Below are 25,403 nucleotides of genomic sequence, written 5' to 3' on the forward strand. Positions count from 1 at the left end.
TTCTCCACCAATTGTACATTCTCTATCACTGAATTATTTATAAGCCATAATGCCATTTGTTGAAAGAAAGGCATCCAACCCTTTATTAAAAGCTGTTATAGTGTCTGTCATTACTACCTCCTGTGGTAGGGCATTCCACAAACTGCTTCCTCTAACTGTAAAGAACCCTTTCCTATTTAGCTGCTGTAATCGCCTTTCCTCCACCCTTAATGAATGCCACTTTGAAATTAATAAGTCATGTGCCAGTCCTCCTCCAAGGCAATTATGACATATCTAGATTAGAAAAACTGTATTGCATTTTACACATGACATTTTGTAAAGTTATAAAAGCTTTTTATTACAATTTATTTAGTCTGTCATCAGTCCTTAGTCCTAATAGATGCCTGATTATATACTGAATTAATTAACTGTCCTATAGAATAATAAACAAAACATAATATAGCTGCTGCTATACAATCTTTGTAGTCAGCAGGTTTTTGCTATATAAATTGACAGCAACATGATGTAGGAGCAGAGACCCCAATCCCAGTTATGTATTACTTAGTTTACTGGGTGCAGCAGTTATTATAGTCCAAGTTTTCTCTGTTGCAGTTCCAGCAAAGCTCAGATGTTGAAGTGTGTGTAAACTCATCCACACCACAGCTTTCTGTGTACATGGTACATTGACAAAATGCTTCTGATCCGTGCTGGGGGCATGGCTGAACCAGGAGGTACTAGGGAAGTTGTCCTGTAGTCATAATCTTATGCTGATGAATCACTGATTATTGAAACAGAAAAACTCAGCTCATTAAGTGATATATCACTGTAGTTAAGGTCTATGCTTCTACATTATGGAGCTCTCAGATTACTAGATGGGGCATTTTAGTGGACCTAGTTTAGCACGGTTGTGTATTAGTGTAAATAGTTAATATAAGAGGGGTCATTGTAGTTAGGGGAAGGGAGCTTCCTGATTATGAGCAGAAGGGCAAGGACGCTTATAGAGCTCGGGTGGACTAATAGCCCGGGCAACTTAGATACCCCGTAACGTTGTGTTCAAGCAAAAGCCCAGACATCCAGAGCAAGTGGGCACCTCAGTCACAGATGCAGGAGCTACAAGTGTGACATGGCAGGACAGGCGGACGGGTCGCCCACCATGTGGCAGGTCATAGCATGGGCTGATGCTCTGAGATCCGGGGCGAAACGGCTAAGGGAACCCCTTGTTGTAGTGAGTCTGGACAGGGAGGACAGCGAGAAAGCGTACAAGACAGTACGACCCGACCTCGAGCTGTGTGACAGGGAGAGAAGTGAAGGGAAAGCTGGAGTGATATGTAATGTGGAACCTGCTGTAGATGCTGTATTGAACCTGGATGTGCTGCGAAAATATGAGAGTAAAGTTTTGCGTTTTGAGTTACAACTGGACTGTGTCTCTGTTATTCCACAAACGGCCAAAGGTGACCTTAGAGAGCAAAGGAAGAACCTTGACGGCATAGAGAATGGAGAGGCAAGTAAGCTGAAAGTGAAATGTGATTTTTATGTAAAGGGAGGTCAGGACCCACAAAGCATAAGCTCAGCCACGACTACTGCACTGGCCGACCATGAACCATAGGAAAGTCCAATAATAGCCCCTGAAATCAAAGCCTGGAAAGAAGGAAAACGAGCGAGGACAGATTGAAGTGGAAGTAGAGTTTAAAAAGAACAACATGACTGCAAACATGTTTGACCTGTACATGAAAGAAAAATCTCGCTCAACGTTTGGGAAACTCAAGGAGAAAACTAAAGGAAAGTGTTCATATGGAATGCCAGATACGGCTTCAGCCATTGTTCCAAGCATCAATCAATATTGGTGGTGACAGTGATTATGAAATGCCTAATGAAGAGAAGAAGAAGAAATCAAAGCTGAAAAACTTATTTTCCAAACCAGGCATGAAGAAAAATTCAATGTCTCAATCCATGTCTATGTTTCCCACACTTCCTTCATCTCCATCTCTGTCTCAAAGAACCATTTTTAAACCTGGTGATTTTTCATCTGACTTTAACCAAGCTTTAGGATCTCCAGTGTCTGAGAATCAGTTTTCAAACTATGACGTATAAAAGAGCGGCAATTGCAGACATCAAGCAGTGGAAACAGATCACATCAGGAAACAAAAAAGCATGGGCTTTCTTTCTTCACCGGAAGGAAGTCAAAGAACAATCTAATCACTTGTTCCAATCTTTGTATTAATGGAAATCATGGTAACAATGAAGAGCCTGAACCAAAAAGTGACAGTTCCAAGGACAATTCTCTGACCAACTCCCCACAGATTATGCGCAGAAATCCAATATATGGATTAGAGGAAAATGTGGCTTTTAAGCAACACAAGGAAACTCCTAGTTCTTCTAGTACCATTCCTGGCAAAGATATGAGCTCTTTCAGTCCAACTCTTCTCTAGAATTTAAGAATTCACGGGTTGAAGAATCCAAAAACAAAGGACCTCCAATGTCTTCTGATCTGCTGAAAGAGATCAAGGAAGCAGAAAGCTAGAATGTTTGAAGTCCTCCCTGATGTTATTAGTCACCGAGAGGAAAGAAATCCTTAAAACCTCAGATGTTGAGCACTTCAGTTATGTGCCCTGTGATGCAGTAACCTCTGTTACAGCTAGGGGGCGCTGTGTGTGTGCTTCAGGATGCGCTTGGAGACTTAATTATGGTTGGTGTATTAGGGACTGGCCGGTATGTGTCGCAGAGGTTCTCTGCGCTGTAAGCCCAAAATGATATGGTTATGCTGGGACTTCTGGTTCCACAAGTGTTTGTTGTGTATTACTTATAAGGGGGGCTTATAGGGTTAGTCAGAGACCTGGGCAGGAATTGACTAACCACACATGCACCACCCATCCATGGGGGTGGTTGCAACCATATAATGTGACTGAGGTCTGGTCACATGGCCAGAGAGTGTGTGTACCTGAGTGGTTCAGGGTGCAAGGTCCTGGAAGGTCTGTGTTGGAAGATCCTGGGAGTAGGATCGGATTCCTGGAGCACGTGGTGAGACCTTGGACCTGGTTGCCTGGGTGTTGGACGAATGTCCTGAATAGCACCCAAACAGGCCACGTCTGTGCAGAGCCTGGGACGGCCCCACACTGAATAAGACACTGTCCTGTTGAGGAACCAGGACTGATAGGAGGTCAGTCTGTGGAGCAGGAGTTCCTGAGAGGTAACCCTGGGCATGGGCAAAGAACTGTGTGTGCTGGCAAAGGTCAGTCATTGAACTGTGCGGTCAACCGGTGACTGGAGAAAGTCAGGCATGACTAGTACATGCTAGGTAAAGCTTATGTGATAAAGTAATGGACTATGTGTAAGCCGGTAATGTGCAACCTGGCTTGCGGCACAGTTTATGTCGCTTAACCCCTTTCCGACTGCTGACCGTATAGTACGTCAGCAGTCGGATTCCCCTGCTTTGAGGTGGGCTCCGGTGGTGAGCCCACCTCAAAGCCGCGACATGTCAGCTGTTATGAACAGCGCTGACAGCGGGCATTTAACTAGCGTTTCCGGCCGTCGGGTCGGAAATGGCCTCATTGCCGACCCACGTCACGTGATCGGGGGTCGGCGTCACGTCGCCTGGACAACCAGAGGTCTCGTAGAGATCTCTATGGTTGTTCTAGGCAGATGACTTTCAGCACAGCACAGCAGTAAATCTGCTACATATGGGCGATCTGCTCATCGTCCATATGTAGCAGAGCCGATTGGGTTGTGCATGCTTCTAGCCTCCATGGAGGCTATTGAAGCATGCCAAAATTAAAAAAAAACAATGTTTAAAAATAAAAAAAATAAAAAAAACCTAAAAGTTCAAATCACCCCCCTTTCGCCCCAATCAAAATAAAACTATTAAAAAAAATCCCATATACATATATTAGGTATCGCCGCGTGCAGAATCACCAGATCTATCAATAAAAAAAAGCATTAACCCAATCGCTACACGGCGTAATGAGAAAAAAATTAAAACCGCCAGAATTACGTTTTTTTGGTCGCCGCGACATTGCATTAAAATGCAATAACGGGCGATCATAAGAACGTATCTGCACAAAGGTGGTGTCATTAAAAGCGACAGCCCGGCACGCAAAAAATAAGCCATCACCCGATCCCAGGTCACGAAAAATGAAGACGCTATTGGTCTCAGAAAATTGCGCATTTTTTTTTTTTTTTTTAGCAAACTTTGGAATTTTGGAATTTTTTTTCACCACTTAGATAAAAGAGAACATAGACATGTTTGGTGTCTATGAACTCGTAATGACCTGGAGAATCATAATAGTAGGTCAGTTTTTGTATTTATTGAACCTAGCAAAAAAGCCAAGCAAAAAACAAGTGTGGGATTGCACTTTTTTTCGCAATTTCACCGCACTTGGAATTTTTTTCCCGTTTTCAAATGCATGACATGCTAAAACCAATGATGTCATTCAAAAGTACAACTCGTCCCGCAAAAAATAAGCCCTCACATGGCCATATTGACGGAAAAGTAAAAAAGTTATGGCTCTGGGAAGGAGGGGAGCGAAAAACGAAAATGAAAAATCGAAAAAAGCTCCGGGGGTTAAGGGGTTAAATAAACTGTACGGACTGTTTTGTGAAAAACCTGTGCCTCACTACGTTAATCCGCTGCCAAGCGAGTGTTCCCTAACACACATAGTAGGCGCTACGCCACAGCCCATAAAGAAAGAAGGGCCACAAACAAGCTGCACTTGACAGCCCATAGATATGGACACTAAAAAGAACTGTCCTGTATACACTGGACAGTACCACTTCTCCTATGTATGTACACTGCACAGTACCACGCCTCCTGTCCTGTATCTATACACTGCATTGAACCGCTCCTCCTGCCTATACATATATATATATACACTGCACAGTACCACTCCTCCTGCCTGTATATATACACTGAACAGTACCGCTCCTCCTATATATGTACACTGCACAGTACCACGCCCCTTGTCCTGTATATATACACTGCACAGTACCACTTCTCCTGCCTGTATATATACACTGAACAGTACCACGCCTCCTGTCCTGTATATATACACTGCACAGTACCACTCCTCCTGTCCTGTATATATACACTGCACAGTACCACTCCTCCTGTCCTGTATATATACATTGCACAGTACCACTCCTCCTGTCCTGTATATATACACTGCACAGTACCATTCCTCCTGTCTTGTATATATACACTGCACAGTAACACTCCTCGTGTCCTCTAAATGTACACTGCACAGTACCACTTCTCCTGTCCTGTATATATGCACTGCACAGTACCACTCCTCCTGTCCTGTATACATACACTGCACAGTACAACTTCTCCTGTCCTGTATATATACACTGCACAGTACCACTCCTGTCCTGTATATATACACTCCACAGTACCACTGCTCCTGTCCTGTATATATACAGTACACTGCACAGTACCATTCCTCATGTCCTGTATATACACACAGCACAGTACCACTCCTCCTGCCTGTATATATACACTGAACAGTACCGCTCCTCCTATATATGTACACTGCACAGTACCACTTCTCCTGTCCTGTATATATACACTGCACAGTACCACTCCTCCTGCCTGTATATATACACTGAACAGTACCACTCCTCCTGTCCTGTATATATACACTGCACAGTACCACTCCTCCTGTCCTGTATATATACACTGCACAGTACCACTCCTCCTGTCCTGTATATATACACTGCACAGTACCACTCCTCCGGTCCTGTATATATACACTGAACAGTACCACTCCTCCTGTCCTGTATATATACACTGCACAGTACCACTCCTCCTGTCCTGTATATATACACTGCACAGTACCACTCCTCCTGTCATGTATATATACACTGCACAGTACCACTCCTCCTGTCCTGTATATATACACTGCACAGTACCACTCCTCCTGTCCTGTATATATACACTGCACAGTACCACTCCTCCTGTCCTGTATATATACACTGCACAGTACCACTCCTCCTGTCCTGTATATATACACTGCACAGTACCACTCCTCCGGTCCTGTATATATACACTGCACAGTACCACTCCTCCTGTCCTGTATATATATACTGCACAGTACCACTCCTCCTGTCCTGTATATATACACTGCACAGTACCACTCCTCCTGTCCTGTATATATACACTGCACAGTACCACTCCTGTCCTGTATATATACACTGCACAGTACCACTCCTCCTGTCCTGTATATATACACTGCACAGTACCACTCCTCCTGTCCTGTATATATACACTGCACAGTACCACTAATCCTGTCCTGTATATATATACTGCACAGTACCACCCCTCCTGCCTGTATATATACACTGAACAGTACCACTCCTCCTGTCCTGTATATATACACTGCACAGTACCACTCCTCCTGTCCTGTATATATACACTGCACAGTACCACTCCTCCTGTCCTGTATATATATATACTGCACAGTACCACTCCTCCTGTCCTGTATATATACACTGCACAGTACCACTAATCCTGTCCTGTATATATATACTGCACAGTACCACCCCTCCTGCCTGTATATATACACTGAACAGTACCACTCCTCCTGTCCTGTATATATACACTGAACAGTACCACTCCTCCTGTCCTGTATATATACACTGCACAGTACCACTCCTCCTGTCCTGAGTATATATACACTGAACAGTACCACTCCTCCTGTCCTGTATATATACACTGAACAGTACCACTCCTCCTGTCCTGTATATATACACTGCACAGTACCACTCCTCCTGTCCTGTATATATACACTGCACAGTACCACTCCTCCTGTCCTGTATATATACACTGAACAGTACCACTCCTCCTGTCCTGTATATATACACTGCACAGTACCACTCCTCCTGTCCTGTATATATACACTGCACAGTACCACTCCTCCTGCCTGTATATATACACTGAACAGTACCACTCCTCCTGCCTGTATATACACTGCACAGTACCACTAATCCTGTCCTGTATATATACACTGAACAGTACCACTCCTCCTGTCCTGTATATATACACTGCACAGTACCACTCCTCCTGTCCTGTATATATACACTGAACAGTACCACTCCTCCTGGCCTGCATATATACACTGCACAGTACCACTCCTCCTGTCCTGTATATATACACTGCACAATTCCACTTCTCCTGTCCTGCATATTTACACTGCACAGTACCACTTCTGTCCTGTATATATACACTGAACAGTGCCGCTCGTCCTGTGTATATACACTGCACAATACCACTCGTCTTTTATATATACACTGCACAGTACCACCCCTCATGTATATACACACTGCAGAGTACAACTCGTCCTGTCTATACAGTATACACTAAACAGTACCACTCTTCCTGTCTATATACACTGCACGGTACCACTCCTCATGTATAAAGTGGGTACAGAAAGTATTCAGACCCCTTTAAATTTTTCACTCTTTGTTTCATTGCAGCCATTTGGTAAATTCAAAAAAGTTCATTTATTTCTCATTAATGTACACTCTGCATCTTAATTGAAAAAAAACAGATATGTAGAAATTCCTGTAGATATACACTGCACAGTACCACTCCTCCTGTATATATACACTGCACAGTACCACTAATCCTGTCCTGTATATATACACTGCACAGTACCACTCCTCCTGTCCTGTATATATACACTGCACAGTACCACTCCTCCTGTCCTGTATATGTACACTGCACAGTACCATTCCTCCTGTCCTGTATATATACACTGCACAGTACCACTCCTCCTGTCCTGTATATATACACTGCACAGTACCACTCCTCCTGTCCTGTATATATACACTGCACAGTACCACTCCTCCTGTCCTGTATATATACACTGCACAGTACCACTCCTCCTGTCCTGTATATATACACTGCACAGTACCACTCCTCCTGTCCTGTATATATACACTGCACAGTACCACTTCTCCTGTCCTGTATATATACACTCCACAGTACCACTGCTCCTGTCCTGTATATATACAGTACACTGCACAGTACCACTCCTCACGTCCTGTATATATACACTGTACAGTACCATTCCTCATGTCTTGTATATACACACAGCACAGTACCACTCCTCCTGCCTGTATATATACACTGAACAGTACCGCTCCTCCTATATATGTACACTGCACAGTACCACTTCTCCTGTCCTGTATATATACACTGCACAGTACCACTCCTCCTGCCTGTATATATACACTGAACAGTACCACTCCTCCTGTCCTGTATATATACACTGCACAGTACCACTCCTCCTGTCCTGTATATATACACTGCACAGTACCATTCCTCCTGTCCTGTATATATACACTGCACAGTACCACTCCTCCTGTCCTGTATATATACACTGAACAGTACCACTCCTCCTGTCCTGTATATATATACTGCACAGTACCACTCCTCCGGTCCTGTATATATACACTGCACAGTACCACTCCTCCTGTCCTGTATATATACACTGCACAATTCCACTTCTCCTGTCCTGTATATATACACTGCACAGTACCACTCCTCCTGTCCTGTATATATACACTGCACAGTACCACTCCTCCTGTCCTGTATATATACAATGCACAGTACCACTTCTCCTGTCCTGTATATGTACACTGCACAATTCCACTTCTCCTGTCCTGTATATATACACTGCACAGTACCACTCCTCCTGTCCTGTATATATATACACTGTGCAGTACCACTCCTCCTGTCCTGTATATATACACTGCACAGTACCACTCCTCCTGTCCTGTATATATACAGTACACTGCACAGTACCACTCCTCCTGTCCTGTATATATACACTGCACAGTACCACTCCTCCTGTCCTGTATATATACACTGCACAGTACCACTCCTCCGGTCCTGTATATATACACTGCACAGTACCACTCCTCCTGTCCTGTATATATATACTGCACAGTACCACTCCTCCTGTCCTGTATATATGCACTGCACAGTACCACTCCTCCTGTCCTGTATATATACACTGCACAGTACCACTCCTCCTGTCCTGTATATATACACTGCACAGTACCACTCCTCCTGCCTGTATATATACACTGAACAGTACCACTCCTCCTGTCCTGTATATATACACTGCACGGTACCACTCCTCCTGTCCTGTATATATACACTGCACAGTACCACTCCTCCTGCCTGTATATATACACTGAACAGTACCACTCCTGCCTGTATATACACTGCACAGTACCACTAATCCTGTCCTGTATATATACACTGAACAGTACCACTCCTCCTGTCCTGTATATATACACTGCACAGTACCACTCCTCCTGTCCTGTATATATACACTGCACAGTACTACTCCTCCTGTCCTGTATATATACACTGCACAGTACCACTCCTCCTGCCTGTATATATACACTGCACAGTACCACTCCTCCTGTCCTGTATATATACACTGCACAGTACCACTCCTCCTGTCCTGTATATATACACTGCACAGTACCACTCCTCCTGTCCTGTATATATACACTGCACAGTACCACTCCTCCTGTCCTGTATATATACACTGAACAGTACCACTCCTCCTGGCCTGCATATATACACTGCACAGTACCACTCCTCCTGTCCTGTATATATACACTGCACAGTACCACCCCTCCTGTATATATACACTGCACAATTCCACTTCTCCTGTCCTGTATATATACACTGCACAGTACCAACCCTACTGTCCTGCATATTTACACTGCACAGTACCACTTCTGTCCTGTATATATACACTGAACAGTGCCGCTCGTCCTGTGTATATACACTGCACAATACCACTCGTCTTTTATATATACACTGCACAGTACCACCCCTCATGTATATACACACTGCAGAGTACCACTCGTCCTGTCTATACAGTATACACTAAACAGTACCACTCTTCCTGTCTATATACACTGCTCAGTACCACTTGTCCTGTGTATATACACTGCACGGTACCACTCCTCATGTATAAAGTGGGTACAGAAAGTATTCAGACCCCTTTAAATTTTTCACTCTTTGTTTCATTGCAGCCATTTGGTAAATTCAAAAAAGTTCATTTATTTCTCATTAATGTACACTCTGCATCTTAATTGAAAAAAAACAGATATGTAGAAATTCCTGTAGATATACACTGCACAGTACCACTCCTCCTGTATATATACACTGCACAGTACCACTAATCCTGTCCTGTATATATACACTGCACAGTACCACTCCTGTCCTGTATATGTACACTGCACAGTACCATTCCTCCTGTCCTGTATATATACACTGCACAGTACCACTCCTCCTGTCCTGTATATATACACTGCACAGTACCACTCCTCCTGTCCTGTATATATACACTGCACAGTACCACTCCTCCTGTCCTGTATATATACACTGCACAGTACCACTCCTCCTGTCCTGTATATATACACTGCACAGTACCACTCCTCCTGTCCTGTATATATACACTGCACAGTACCACTCCTCCTGTCCTGTATATATACACTGCACAGTACCACTCCTCCTGTCCTGTATATATACACTGCACAGTACCACTCCTCCTGTCCTGTATATATACACTGCACAGTACCACTCCTCCTGTCCTGTATATATACACTGCACAGTACCACTCCTCCGGTCCTGTATATATACACTGCACAGTACCACTCCTCCTGTCCTGTATATATACACTGCACAGTACCACTCCTCCTGTCCTGTATATATACACTGCACAGTACCACTCCTCCTGTCCTGTATATATACACTGCACAGTACCACTTCTCCTGTCCTGTATATATACACTGCACAGTACCACTCCTCCTGTCCTGTATATATACACTGCACAGTACCACTCCTCCTGTCCTGTATATATACACTGCACAGTACCACTCCTCCTGTCCTGTATATATACACTGCACAGTACCACTCCTCCTGTCCTGTATATATACACTGCACAGTACCACTCCTCCTGTCCTGTATATATACACTGCACAGTACCACTCCTCCTGTCCTGTATATATACACTGCACAGTACCACTCCTTCTGTCCTGTATATATACACTGCACAGTACCACTCCTCCTGTCCTGTATATATACACTGCACAGTACCACTCCTCCTGTCCTGTATATATACACTGCACAGTACCACTCCTGTCCTGTATATGTACACTGCACAGTACCACTCCTCCTGTCCTGTATATGTACACTGCACAGTACCACTCCTCCTGTCCTGTATATATACACTGCACAGTACCACTCCTCCTGTCCTGTATATATACACTGCACAGTACCACTCCTCCTGTCCTGTATATATACACTGCACAGTACCACCCCTCCTGTCCTGTATATATACACTGCACAGTACCACTCCTCCTGTCCTGTATATATATACACTGCACAGTACCACTCCTCCTGTCCTGTATATATACACTGCACAGTACCACCCCTCCTGTCCTGTATATATACACTGCACAGTACCACTCCTCCTGCCTGTATATACACTGCACAGTACCACTCCTCCTGCCTGTATATAAACTGCACAGTACCACTCCTCCTGTCCTGTATATATACACTGCACAGTACCACTCCTCCTGTCCTGTATATATACACTGCACAGTACCACTCCTCCGGTCCTGTATATATACACTGCACAGTACCACTCCTCCTGTCCTGTATATATACACTGCACAGTACCACTCCTCCTGTCCTGTATATATACACTGCACAGTACCACTCCTCCTGTCCTGTATATATACACTGCACAGTACCACTCCTCCTGTCCTGTATATATACACTGCACAGTACCACTCCTCCTGTCTTGTATATATACACTGCACAGTACCACTAATCCTGTCCTGTATATATACACTGCACAGTACCACTCCTCCTGTCCTGTATATATACACTGCACAGTACCACTCCTCCTGTCCTGAATATATACACTGCACAGTACCACTCCTCCTGTCCTGTATATATACACTGCACAGTACCACCCCTCCTGTCCTGTATATATACACTGCACAGTACCACTCCTCCTGTCCTGTATATATACACTGCACAGTACCACTAATCCTGTCCTGTATATATACACTGCACAGTACCACTCCTCCTGTCCTGTATATATACACTGCACAGTACCACTCCTCCTGTCCTGTATATATACACTGCACAGTACCACTCCTCCTGTCCTGTATATATACACTGCACAGTACCACTCCTCCTGTCCTGTATATATACACTGCACAGTACCACTCCTCCTGTCCTGTATATATACACTGCACAGTACCACTCCTCCTGTCCTGTATATATACACTGCACAATACCACTCCTCCTGTCCTGTATATATACACTGCACAGTACCACTCCTCCTGTCCTGTATATATACACTGCACAGTACCACTCCTTCTGTCCTGTATATATACACTGCACAGTACCACTCCTCCTGTCCTGTATATATACACTGCACAGTACCACTCCTCCTGTCCTGTATATATACACTGCACAGTACCACTCCTGTCCTGTATATGTACACTGCACAGTACCACTCCTCCTGTCCTGTATATATACACTGCACAGTACCACTCCTCCTGTCCTGTATATATACACTGCACAGTACCACTCCTCCTGTCCTGTATATATACACTGCACAGTACCACTCCTCCTGTCCTGTATATATACACTGCACAGTACCACCCCTCCTGTCCTGTATATATACACTGCACAGTACCACTCCTCCTGTCCTGTATATATACACTGCACAGTACCACTCCTCCTGTCCTGTATATATACACTGCACAGTACCACTCCTCCTGTCCTGTATATATACACTGCACAGTACCACTCCTCCTGTCCTCTATATATACACTGCACAGTACCACTCCTCCTGTCCTGTATATATACACTGCACAGTACCACTAATCCTGTCCTGTATATATACACTGCACAGTACCACTCCTCCTGTCCTGTATATATACACTGCACAGTACCACTCCTCCTGTCCTGTATATATACACTGCACAGTACCACTCCTCCTGTCCTGTATATATACACTGCACAGTACCACTCCTGTCCTGTATATGTACACTGCACAGTACCACTCCTCCTGTCCTGTATATATACACTGCACAGTACCACTCCTCCTGTCCTGTATATATACACTGCACAGTACCACTCCTCCTGTCCTGTATATATACACTGCACAGTACCACTCCTGTCCTGTATATGTACACTGCACAGTACCACTCCTCCTGTCCTGTATATATACACTGCACAGTACCACTCCTCCTGTCCTGTATATATACACTGCACAGTACCACTCCTCCTGTCCTGTATATATACACTGCACAGTACCACTCCTCCTGTCCTGTATATATACACTGCACAGTACCACTCCTCCTGTCCTGTATATATACACTGCACAGTACCACTCCTCCTGTCCTGTATATATACACTGCACAGTACCACCCCTCCTGTCCTGTATATATACACTGCACAGTACCACTCCTCCTGCCTGTATATACACTGCACAGTACCACTCCTCCTGCCTGTATATACACTGCACAGTACCACTCCTCCTGTCCTGTATATATACACTGCACAGTACCACTCCTCCTGTCCTGTATATATACACTGCACAGTACCACTCCTCCGGTCCTGTATATATACACTGCACAGTACCACTCCTCCTGTCCTGTATATATACACTGCACAGTACCACTCCTCCTGTCCTGTATATATACACTGCACAGTACCACTCCTCCTGTCCTGTATATATACACTGCACAGTACCACTCCTCCTGTCCTGTATATATACACTGCACAGTACCACTAATCCTGTCCTGTATATATACACTGCACAGTACCACTCCTCCTGTCCTGTATATATACACTGCACAGTACCACTCCTCCTGTCCTGTATATATACACTGCACAGTACCACTCCTCCTGTCCTGTATATATACACTGCACAGTACCACCCCTCCTGTCCTGTATATATACACTGCACAGTACCACTCCTCCTGTCCTGTATATATACACTGCACAGTACCACTAATCCTGTCCTGTATATATACACTGCACAGTACCACTCCTCCTGTCCTGTATATATACACTGCACAGTACCACTCCTCCTGTCCTGTATATATACACTGCACAGTACCACTCCTCCTGTCCTGTATATATACACTGCACAGTACCACTCCTCCTGTCCTGTGTATATATACACTGCACAGTACCACTCCTCCTGTCCTGTATATATACACTGCACAGTACCACTCCTCCTGTCCTGTATATATACACTGCACAATACCACTCCTCCTGTCCTGTATATATACACTGCACAGTACCACTCCTCCTGTCCTGTATATATACACTGCACAGTACCACTCCTTCTGTCCTGTATATATACACTGCACAGTACCACTCCTCCTGTCCTGTATATATACACTGCACAGTACCACTCCTCCTGTCCTGTATATATACACTGCACAGTACCACTCCTGTCCTGTATATGTACACTGCACAGTACCACTCCTCCTGTCCTGTATATATACACTGCACAGTACCACTCCTCCTGTCCTGTATATATACACTGCACAGTACCACTCCTCCTGTCCTGTATATATACACTGCACAGTACCACTCCTCCTGTCCTGTATATATACACTGCACAGTACCACCCCTCCTGTCCTGTATATATACACTGCACAGTACCACTCCTCCTGTCCTGTATATATACACTGCACAGTACCACTCCTCCTGTCCTGTATATATACACTGCACAGTACCACTCCTCCTGTCCTGTATATATACACTGCACAGTACCACTCCTCCTGTCCTGTATATATACACTGCACAGTACCACTCCTCCTGTCCTGTATATATACACTGCACAGTACCACTAATCCTGTCCTGTATATATACACTGCACAGTACCACTCCTCCTGTCCTGTATATATACACTGCACAGTACCTCTACTATCCTGTATATATACACTGCACAGTACCACTCCTGTCCTGTATATGTACACTGCACAGTACCACTCCTCCTGTCCTGTATATATACACTGCACAGTACCACTCCTCCTGTCCTGTATATATACACTGCACAGTACCACTCCTCCTGTCCTGTATATATACACTGCACAGTACCACTCCTCCTGTCCTGTATATATACACTGCACAGTACCACCCCTCCTGTCCTGTATATATACACTGCACAGTACCACTCCTCCTGTCCTGTATATATACACTGCACAGTACCTCTACTATCCTGTATATATACACTGCACAGTACCACTCCTGTCCTGTATATGTACACTGCACAGTACCACTCCTCCTGTCCTGTATATATACACTGCACAGTACCACTCCTCCTGTCCTGTATATATACACTGCACAGTACCACTCCTCCTGTCCTGTATATATACACTGCACAGTACCACTCCTCCTGTCCTGTATATATACACTGCACAGTACCACCCCTCCTGTCCTGTATATATACACTGCACAGTACCACTCCTCCTGTCCTGTATATATATACACTGCACAGTACCACTCCTCCTGTCCTGTATATATACACTGCACAGTACCACTCCTCCTGTCCTGTATATATACACTGCACAGTACCACTCCTCCTGTCCTGTATATATACACTGCACAGTACCACTCCTCCTGTCCTGTATATATACACTGCACAGTACCACTCCTCCTGTCCTGTATATATACACTGCACAGTACCACTCCTCCTGTCCTGTATATATACACTGCACAGTACCACTCCTCCTGTCCTGTATATATACACTGAACAGTACCACTCCTCCTGTCCTGTATATATACACTGAACAGTACCACTCCTCCTGTCCTGTATATGTACACTGCACAGTACCACTCCTCCTGTCCTGTATATGTACACTGCACAGTACCACTCCTCCTGTCCTGTATATATACACTGCACAGTACCACTCCTCCTGTCCTGTATATATACACTGCACAGTACCACTCCTCCTGTCCTGTATATATACACTGCACAGTACCACTCCTCCTGTCCTGTATATATACACTGCACAGTACCACTCCTCCTGTCCTGTATATATACACTGCACAGTACCACTCCTCCTGTCCTGTATATATACACTGCACAGTACCACTCCTCCTGTCCTGTATATATACACTGCACAGTACCACTCCTCCTGTCCTGTATATATACACTGAACAGTACCACTCCTCCTGTCCTGTATATATACACTGAACAGTACCACTCCTCCTGTCCTGTATATATACACTGCACAGTACCACCCCTCCTGTCCTGTATATATACACTGCACAGTACCACTCCTCCTGTCCTGTATATATACACTGCACAGTACCACTCCTCCTGTCCTGTATATATACACTGCACAGTACCACCCCTCCTGTCCTGTATATATACACTGCACAGTACCACTCCTCCTGTCCTGTATATATACACTGCACAGTACCACTCCTGTCCTGTATATATACACTGAACAGTACCACTCCTCCTGTCCTGTATATGTACACTGCACAGTACCACTCCTCCTGTCCTGTATATATACACTGCACAGTACCACTCCTCCTGTCCTGTATATATACACTGCACAGTACCACTAATCCTGTCCTGTATATATACACTGCACAGTACCACTAATCCTGTCCTGTATATATACACTGCACAATATCACTCCTGTCCTGTTGTCAGAGAGGCGACTTTGGACCTTGGAAGGGTCAATACTGGTTTATTATTTTCAGTATTCCTATGGGAAAATAAAACAAAATTGGAAAACCCATTTAAATGGAATATCCCAAGTAATCTCCTATCCCGAGAACTTTGCAGTCACTGGGGTCCGACCGCTGGGACCCCCATGATCCCGAGGAGCGGCGCTCTAAAGAGCACCATGTAAATGGACCTGTGGTTGATCATGAACACTGCGGCGCCATTCATACATGGCTTTTCAATTAACGCCTTTAAGACGAGTTTTCAGGGGCATGACAAAGTATAGCAAAATCCACTGATTGGGTGTAGGGGGAGCATTATAGTATGTGGGCTGGTGGGGGTTGTGTCCCTGTCCGGCCCTGATTACATGGACAATCTGCTGGGGCGGGTCATGGAGGCAACACCCAACATCCTGAGAAGCAGCAGTAAGAAGGCTGGCAAGATCTAAGACTCAGGCAGTGAACCATACACCTATGATTGGACTGAGCTGGTTGTTTTGCCTATCTAGAGGAGAGTGTAGGTTTGAAGGTTGCATGTATTAAAGGTTTCAACATTGGATTAATGGTACTTAAAGGCGATATCCATATTATTCCTATCCCCCCTCATTCTCCTCACTTTGCTTTGGAAAGTTATTAGATCAGGGAAAGAATATTACTGTGTGCTGGTTTGGAGTAATTATATTCGTGCTCACTCATCATAGTGTTAGATAGATAGCTTGGCAGTCTGTTTATGTATTTGCAAAAAAAAATGCATACTGAAAAAAATTAGACTTTTGATAAAAGTAAAAATTCTCTTCTTTCTGGTTTTATTCTAGAAAGTTGACGTGACCAGTAGAGCGGTCCTAGAAATAATGACCAAGTCAATTGAATATCTTCAGCCTAATCCAGGTAGTCTTACTCTGTCTACAACATTTTACGTCTAATGTTAACAAATCTATGGGAAAGATGAATACAGATTTACAATTTACTATTCTACATACATTTTTTTAAAAGTTTACCACTATTTTAATTATCTGATTTATTCTGTAAACCTTCTCCTGCTTAGCACTCCCATCTATGAGATGGCTGCAGATGGAGAAACATGTGATGTGCCACATCTTCCGGCCTCCTCCATTACAAAGTACTGTTGTTGCGCTAACCTCTCAGCATCCATAACTTGTTCAAGGTCATATAGCAGTTGTTATGTTTTTCAATGAAAGGAGATGGATGTTGCGTATCATCACATGCCATCATTCTGCAACCATCCTATGGACCAGAGTGGAATGTGGACAGGACAGAGAGTCTTATTGGAAAATGGCGCAGAACTTCATAAACTTTTCTTGATTAAGTTAAAAATGCTGATACATATGTGATGCATTTTTTTTACAGTATAGATACAGTATATTATATAATTTTTAGTTTCGGCACATACAGTGGCTCAAAGTTTCTCCATATCATATGTTTTTCACACAAATGAAGGGATTATTACTTTAGTTATTTGAACTCCCAACAAGACCTGAACCATTGCAGCCATAGATGGGTGCTCAATTCATAAATACAAGCAGAGATCTAGAAAACAGTGGGGGGGAAAGAAATACAAAGTATATTTAAAAAAATGTATTGAAAAGTGAAAAATATTGTGGAAACTGGACTACCACTGTTTTTGATGGTCACTTTTTTATGTACAGCATCTCGAGCTAAACTCAATATGATTAACACAATGTCAAAGATTCGGGGTCAAGAAAAGGGACCTGGCTACCCTCAAGCTGAAGCCTTGCTAGCGGAAGCAATGCTGAAATATGGGAGAGAAATTGGAGATGAGTCAAATTTTGGTAAGTTGTATTTTGTTCTCATATTACATTTTACCGTCAATTGGTTTTGTTGTGTCTCTTTTATAAATTATCAATTTATCTTTAAAAATGAAATTGTAATTAAAATGATTTCCAAGCTATTTTTTTAAATAAGAAAATATAACATACTGACATCACTGTAGCAGACAGCATTTAATTGCCCCAGTGTTGTTGAAAAAAAAAACACAATTACTGCAGCATTATTGATTATTGTAAATACTGCTAAAGGAGCCACAACTGAAATTAGAAAGTTAAAAAAACAAAACATTACTCATCTGTTTGATTCCCTAGCTCCCATGCAACCTCTTTATACCTGTGTGAGTACTGTGTGTGTACTCTGCCCTCTGCTTGTGGGAATACTGTGCCAAAAAGCCTGCGTGTGTATTATGCAACACTTCCTGTGTGAGTACTGTGAGAAAAAGCCTGTGTGTACTCTGCACCCCTGCCTGTGTGAGTACAGTGAGAAAAAGTCTGTGTATGTACTCTACACCCCTGCCTATAAGAGTACTGTGCCAAAAAGCCTGTGTATGTACTCGGCACCCCTGCCTGTGGGAGAAGTGTGCCAAAAAAACCTCTGGATACTCTGCAACCCTGATTGTGGGAGTACTGTGCCAAAAAACCAGTGTGTGTAATCTGCACTCCTGCCTGTGGGAGTACTGCACCAAAAGCGTCTGTGTACTTCTGCAGCTGAGTCTGTACGAGTAGTGTGCGTAAAAAATAATTATACTCTGCAGCTGTGTATGTGCGAGTAGTGTGCCTAAAAATAGTTATACTCTGCCTCTGTCTCTGAGCGATTAGTGGGCCTAAAAAATAGTAACATAGTTATTAAGGTTGAAGGAAGACTTTAAGTCCATCTAGTTCAACCCATACCCTATCCTAACTTGCCCTAACATGTTGATCCAGAGGAAGGCAAAAAAAACCCATATGGCAAACAGTAAGCTTCACATTGGGGAATAAAATTCCTTCCCGACTCCACGTACGGCAATCAGACTAGCTCCCTGGACCAACGCAATATTAAGGAAACTAGTTTATATACCCTGTAATATTATACTTTTCAAGAAAGGCATCCAGTCCCTTCTTAAATTTTAGTAGGGAATCACTCATTACAACATCATATGGCAGAGAGTTCCATAGTCTCACTGCTCTTACAGTAAAGAATCCGTGTCTGTGAGTATGCTTAAACCTTCTTTCCTCCAGACGTAGAGGATGCCCCCTTGTCCCCATCACAGGTCTAAGAGTAAAAAGATCAGGTTTTTGTACTGTCCCCGCATATATTTATACATTGTAATAAGATCACCCCGAAGCCTTCGATTTTCCAAACTAAATAACTCCAAGTGTAATAACCTGTCTTGGTATTGCAGACCCCCCAGTTCCCTAATAACCTTGGTCGCTCTTCTTCACCCGCTCCAGTTCAGCTATGTCTTTCTTATATACCAGAGACCAGAACTGTACACAGTATTCTAAGTGTGGTCACACTCGTGACTTATATAGAGGTAAAATTATGTTCTCCTCATGAGCATCTATGCCTCTTTTAATGCATCCCATTATTTTATTTGCCTTTGCAGCAGCTGCCTGACACTGGCCACTAAATGTGAGTTTGTCGTCCACCCATACACCCAGGTCTTTTTCAGTGACAGTTTTGCCCAGTGTTTTACAATTAAGCACATAGTTATACAACTTGTTCATTCTACCCAAGTGCATGACCTTACATTTATCCCCATTAAAGCTCCTTTGCCATTTATCAGCCCAAGCTTCTAGTTTACATAAAGCCTCCTTTAATATAAAATAGTCCTCCTCTGTATTGATTACCCTGCAGAGTTTTGTGTCATCTGCAAATATTGAAATTCTACTCTCTATGCCCCCTACATGGTCATTAATAAATATGTTAAAAAGAAGCGGGCTCAAAACTGACCCCTGTGGTACCCCACTGCTAACCGTTGTAACAACCTTGCTGGAGTCACTGCATGGCCTCCCATCCCCCGAACACCAACTTACTTTCTGCTTCAAGCCATGCTGTGAAATCTGTCTGTTGCCAGCCCTGAGCTCCATGTGCTATGCCTCTTGTTTTCCTGCTTGCTCTCCATGTTTCCTGTGTGTATAGGGGGGCGGCGCCTGAACTCTCTGGTTCTTATGCAGTCTGGGTGCACCTGGGTAATCTGTCCCTGACCAATCACCTGGAGCCCTTGACTATTTAGTTTCACCACTCCCACTGAAACATTGCCTGTGCAATGTCTAAACTCAGTTAGCTCCTTGCTGCTGAACTAGCCAGGCCCTGTTCTGTGTATCTCCTTCTCTGTAGGAATACTCTATCTCGCTTTGTACCTTGTCCGCCTGCCAGGAGGCAGAATATCCTGGTCCTTGTGTCTTTGTCCCTGTGTCTCTGTCTGAACTCAGTCTTACCTCTGTCTGTCAGTCTCCTTGTTTGTGGTTCCTTCCCTGCTGTGTTTTTCCTTGTGTCCTCCCTGTCTGTGCATCTGCACTCTCGCAGCTTTATCTGTGTTCTGCACTCCTGCGGCTCTGCCTTCTCCGCACTCCTGCGGCTCTGCCTACCTGCATCTCCTGTGTGAACAGGTCCAAACCTGTTCTCTCATATACCACTCCTTCCTGCCTATATCTATACCTGCATCTCCTGTGTGAACAGGTCCAAACCTGTTCTCTCATATACCACACCTTCCTGCCTATATCCATACCTGCATCTCCTGTTTGAACAGGTCCAAACCTGTTCTCTCATATACCACACCTTCCTGCCTATATCCATACCTGCATCTCCTGTGTGAACAGGTCCAAACCTGTTCTCTCATATACCACACCTTCCTGCCTATATCCATACCTGCAGGTCCAAACCTGTTCTCTCATATACTACTCCTGCTTGCCCTGTGTCTCCAAGCCGTGTCCGCTTGCCCAGTGTCTCCAAGCCGTGTCCAGTGTCTCCAAGCCGTGTCCGCTTGACCAGTGTCTCCAAGCCGTGTCCGCTTGCCCAGTGTCTCCAAGCCGTGTCCAGTGTCTCCAAGCCGTGCCCACTTGCCCAGTGTCTCCAAGCCGTGCCTCCAAGCCGTGCCTGCCTTCCAGTGTACCAAGCCGTGCCTGCTTGCCCAGTGTCTCAGCCTGCTTGTCACTCGCACCTGTCCAGGTGTCCTGTTCCCGAGTGGGATCAGCAGCCACAGCCAGACACCACCCTGGAGTGGCACCCGGCAGCTACCTGCCGCACAAGCCTGACCTCACCATCAGAGGCTCCAGTGAAGACCAAGGCAGCTGTCGCAGTCACGCCCCTTCCAGGGTAGTCTGGTCTGTGGCACAGTGGGGCCACAACCCCCGGCTCGCGCCATTCAGCCAAGGCGCGAGCGTGACAACCGTGACCCAGTTCGAGTGTGCTCCATTAATAACCACCCTCTGTTTCCTATCCCTGAGCCAGCTCTTAACCCACTTACACATATTTTCCCCTATCCCCATTGTTCTCATTTTATGTATCAACCTTTTGTGTGGCACTGTATCATAAGCTTTTGAAAAGTCCATGTACACAACGTCCACTGCATTCCCTTGGTCCAGTCTGGAACTTACCTCTTCATAAAAGCTTATCAGATTAGTCTGACAGGAACGGTCCCTTGTAAACCCATGTTGATATTGGGTCATGAGGTTATTCTTCTCCAGATACTCCAGTATAGTATCTCTTAGAAAACCCTCCAGGATTTTACCCACAGTTGAGGTTAAACTTACTGGCCTATAATTTCCAAGTTCAGTTTTTGTCCCCTTTTTGAATATTGGCACCACATTTGCCATACGCCAATCCTGTGGTACAGACCCTGTTATTATGGAATCTTTAAAGATTAAAAATAATGGTCTATCTATGACTGTGCTTAATTCCTGCAGTACTCGGGGGTGTATCCAATCCGGGCCCGGGGAATTGTCAATTTTAGTGATTTTTAGACTCCGCCGTACTTCCTGCTGGGTTAAGCAGGTGACATTTAATGGAGAATTTTTATCCCTGATCATGTTATCCGTCATGGGATTTTCTTGTGTAAATACTGTTGAAAAAAAGTCATTTAGCATATTGGCTTTTTCCTCATCCTCATCCACCATTTCACCCAGTCTATTTTTAAGGGGACCGACACTATCATTTTGTAGCTTCTTACTATTTATGTAGTTAAAGAATATTTTGGGATTATTTTTACTTTCTCTGGCAATGAGTCTCTCTGTCTCAATCTATGCTATTTTGATTTGCTTTTTACAGAATTTATTTAATTTTCTGTATTTATTTAATGCCTCATCACTACCTACTTGCTTTAATTCTCTAAATGCTTTATTTTTATCTCTTATTGCTCCCCTTACATCTCTATTTAGCCATAGTGGTTTCCTCCTATTTCTAGCATGTTTATTCCCATACGGTATATATTATGCACAGGTCCTATTCAGGATGCTAATAAACGTCTCCCATTTTCTTTGTGTATTTTTATGTCTCAGGATATCATTCCAGTTAATTGCACCAAGATCATCTCTCATCCGTTGGAAATTTGGCTTCCTGAAGTTTAGTGTCCTTGTTACCCCTCTACTACACATTTTATTAAAGGATACATGAAAACTTATTAATTTGTGATCACTATTACCCAAGTGACCTTCAACCATTATATTTGATATGCGGTCTGGCCTGTTGGTTAATATTAGGTCTAGCAGTGCCCCCCCTCTTGTTGGGTCCTGAACCAGTTGTGAAAGGTAATTGTCTCTCATAGTTGCCAAAAACCTATTACCTTTGCTGGAACTGCAGGTTTCGGTTCCCCAATGTATTTCAGGGTAGTTGAAGTCTCCCATAGTAATGACTTCTCCTTGAGTCGCCGCTTCATCTATTTGCTTTATGAGGCTATTCTCTGTTGCTTCCATTATTTTTGGAGACTTATAACAAACCCCTATCAGTAATTTATTATTTTTTCCCTCTCCCCTTCTTTCTACCCACAGGGACTCTACATTTTCATTAGATTAATAAATATTATCACACAGGATGGGTTTTAAGGATGATTTTACATATAAACACACGCCTCCCCCTCGCTTATTTGTACGGTCATTTCTGAACAGACTATAGCCCTGTAAATTAACCGCCCAGTCATGGCTCTCGTCCAGCCATGTCTCCGATATCCCGACCATGTCATAATTATGTTCCAACAACATTAACTCCAATTCCTCCATTTTGTTGGCGAGGCTTCTGGCATTAGTATACATGCACTTTATGTATCTCTCTGTACCTCTATTCTTTTTTAATTTATTAACTGTTCTAACTCCACCCCCCATGCAACCCCCACCCCCAATTTCATTATTTGTGCCCAGGTCTCTATCTGCACTGTCTTCCCCTCCTATAAAAGGAATACCCTCCCCGCCATCCCTAGTTTAAACACTCCTCCAACCTTCCAGCCATTTTCTCCCCCAGCACAGCTGCACCCTCCCCATTGAGGTGCAGCCCGTCCCTAGCGTAGAACCTGTAGCCAACTGAGAAGTCGGCCCAGTTCTCCAGGAACCCAAACCCCTCCTTCCTACACCAATTCCTGAGCCACTTATTAGCCTCCCTAATCTCCCGTTGCCTCTCTGGTGTGGCACGTGTTACAGGAAGTATTTCCGAAAATACCACCTTGGAGGTCCTTGCTTTAAGCTTGCAGCCTAATACTCTGAAATCATCTTTAAGGATCTTCCACCTACCTCTAACTTTGTCATTTGTGCCAATGTGCACCATGACCGCTGGATCCTCACCAGCCCCTCCCAGTAATCTGTCAACCCGATCAGCGATGTGTCAGACTCGAGCGCCAGGTATGCAGCACACTGTTCGACGATCCCTGTCTTTGCGACAGATTGCCCTATCTGTTCCCCTAATAATTGAGTCTCCCACTACCAGAACCTGTCTGGCCTGCCCTGCCTCTCCTATTTCCCCCCTTACTGGAGCAGACACTCCTCCGGCTTTCAGAGGACATGCCTTGCTGCAGCAGTGCTACTCCTGCACTAACACTCCCCTCATTTGCCAACTTAGAAAACTTATTGGGGTGTGCCAGATCAGAACTAGCCTTCCTGGTGCTCTTCCCTCTACCCTGCCTTCTAACTGTCACCCAGCTAGCTGCTTCATTGTCCTGCAGCTCCATCCTAGCATCTCCCCCTCATCTATCCCATTGAGCGTCTGCTCAGTGAGCAGAAGACTCCTTTCCATATTTTCTATGGATCTCAGTGTTGCCAGCTGCACATTTAGATCCAGTATCTGGGCTTCCAAATGCACAACGTGCTCACATCTCGCACATCAGTATGCACCCTGGACCGGCTGTTCAAGGATTTCATACATGCGGCAAGACGTGCACTGGATGGCATTGGCAGTAGTGGAGCACATCCTAATGGGGATTGCACCAGACAGAAAAGATAAGCAAAAATAAAATAACAAGTATTAATAAAATATCACAGTAATTCAGTAATACCTCCCTTGGAAACTCCCTGAATCCAAAGTCACTGAATCACAAGTCACACACTTACCACAGTTCGCACTTACGCTCAGGTCACACTCAGCTCGTTCACACTTGCTCAGGCAGAAGATTTAAAAGAGTTTTTTTTCCCTTTTACCAGCACACCACCCAGCTGCTCAATGCACTTCCAAAAGTCATACTCTGCATCCGTCTATGAGTGAGTAGTGGGCCTAAAAAATAGTTATCCTCTGCATCCGTCTCTGAGCGAGTAATGGGCCTAAAAATAGTTATACTTTGCAGGCATGTGTGTGTGAGTAGTGTGACTAAAAACCACTTCAAAAAATTAGTAGAGCAACAATGAGGTGACACTGACAAGAATATTGCATGTCATGGTGGTTCTGGAGGTGTAGCGACTACAGAGTGAAAACGTGGTCG

At 44.2% G+C, this 25,403-nt stretch overlaps 1 protein-coding gene and 1 pseudogene across 2 annotated transcripts in view; both read left to right on the forward strand.

Moving 5' to 3' along the window:
• The window catches only part of SH3GL2 (SH3 domain containing GRB2 like 2, endophilin A1), a 285,217-nt gene that overhangs the window by 192,201 nt on the left and 67,613 nt on the right, over positions 1–25,403 (forward strand). For both annotated transcript variants that reach the window (XM_073552479.1, XM_073552480.1), the window contains exons 3-4: positions 17,533–17,605; positions 18,385–18,528. In XM_073552479.1, coding sequence (XP_073408580.1) covers positions 17,533–17,605; positions 18,385–18,528 — 217 coding nt within the window. The remainder of the gene's footprint in view (positions 1–17,532; positions 17,606–18,384; positions 18,529–25,403) is intronic.
• Positions 425–2,748, forward strand: LOC141055776 (rab11 family-interacting protein 1-like; annotated as a pseudogene).

The sequence above is a fragment of the Dendrobates tinctorius genome, unplaced genomic scaffold, assembly GCF_039654945.1.
Source record: "Dendrobates tinctorius isolate UK_male_01 unplaced genomic scaffold, ASM3965494v1 ptg000191l, whole genome shotgun sequence".
NCBI classification, from domain to species: domain Eukaryota; kingdom Metazoa; phylum Chordata; class Amphibia; order Anura; family Dendrobatidae; genus Dendrobates; species Dendrobates tinctorius.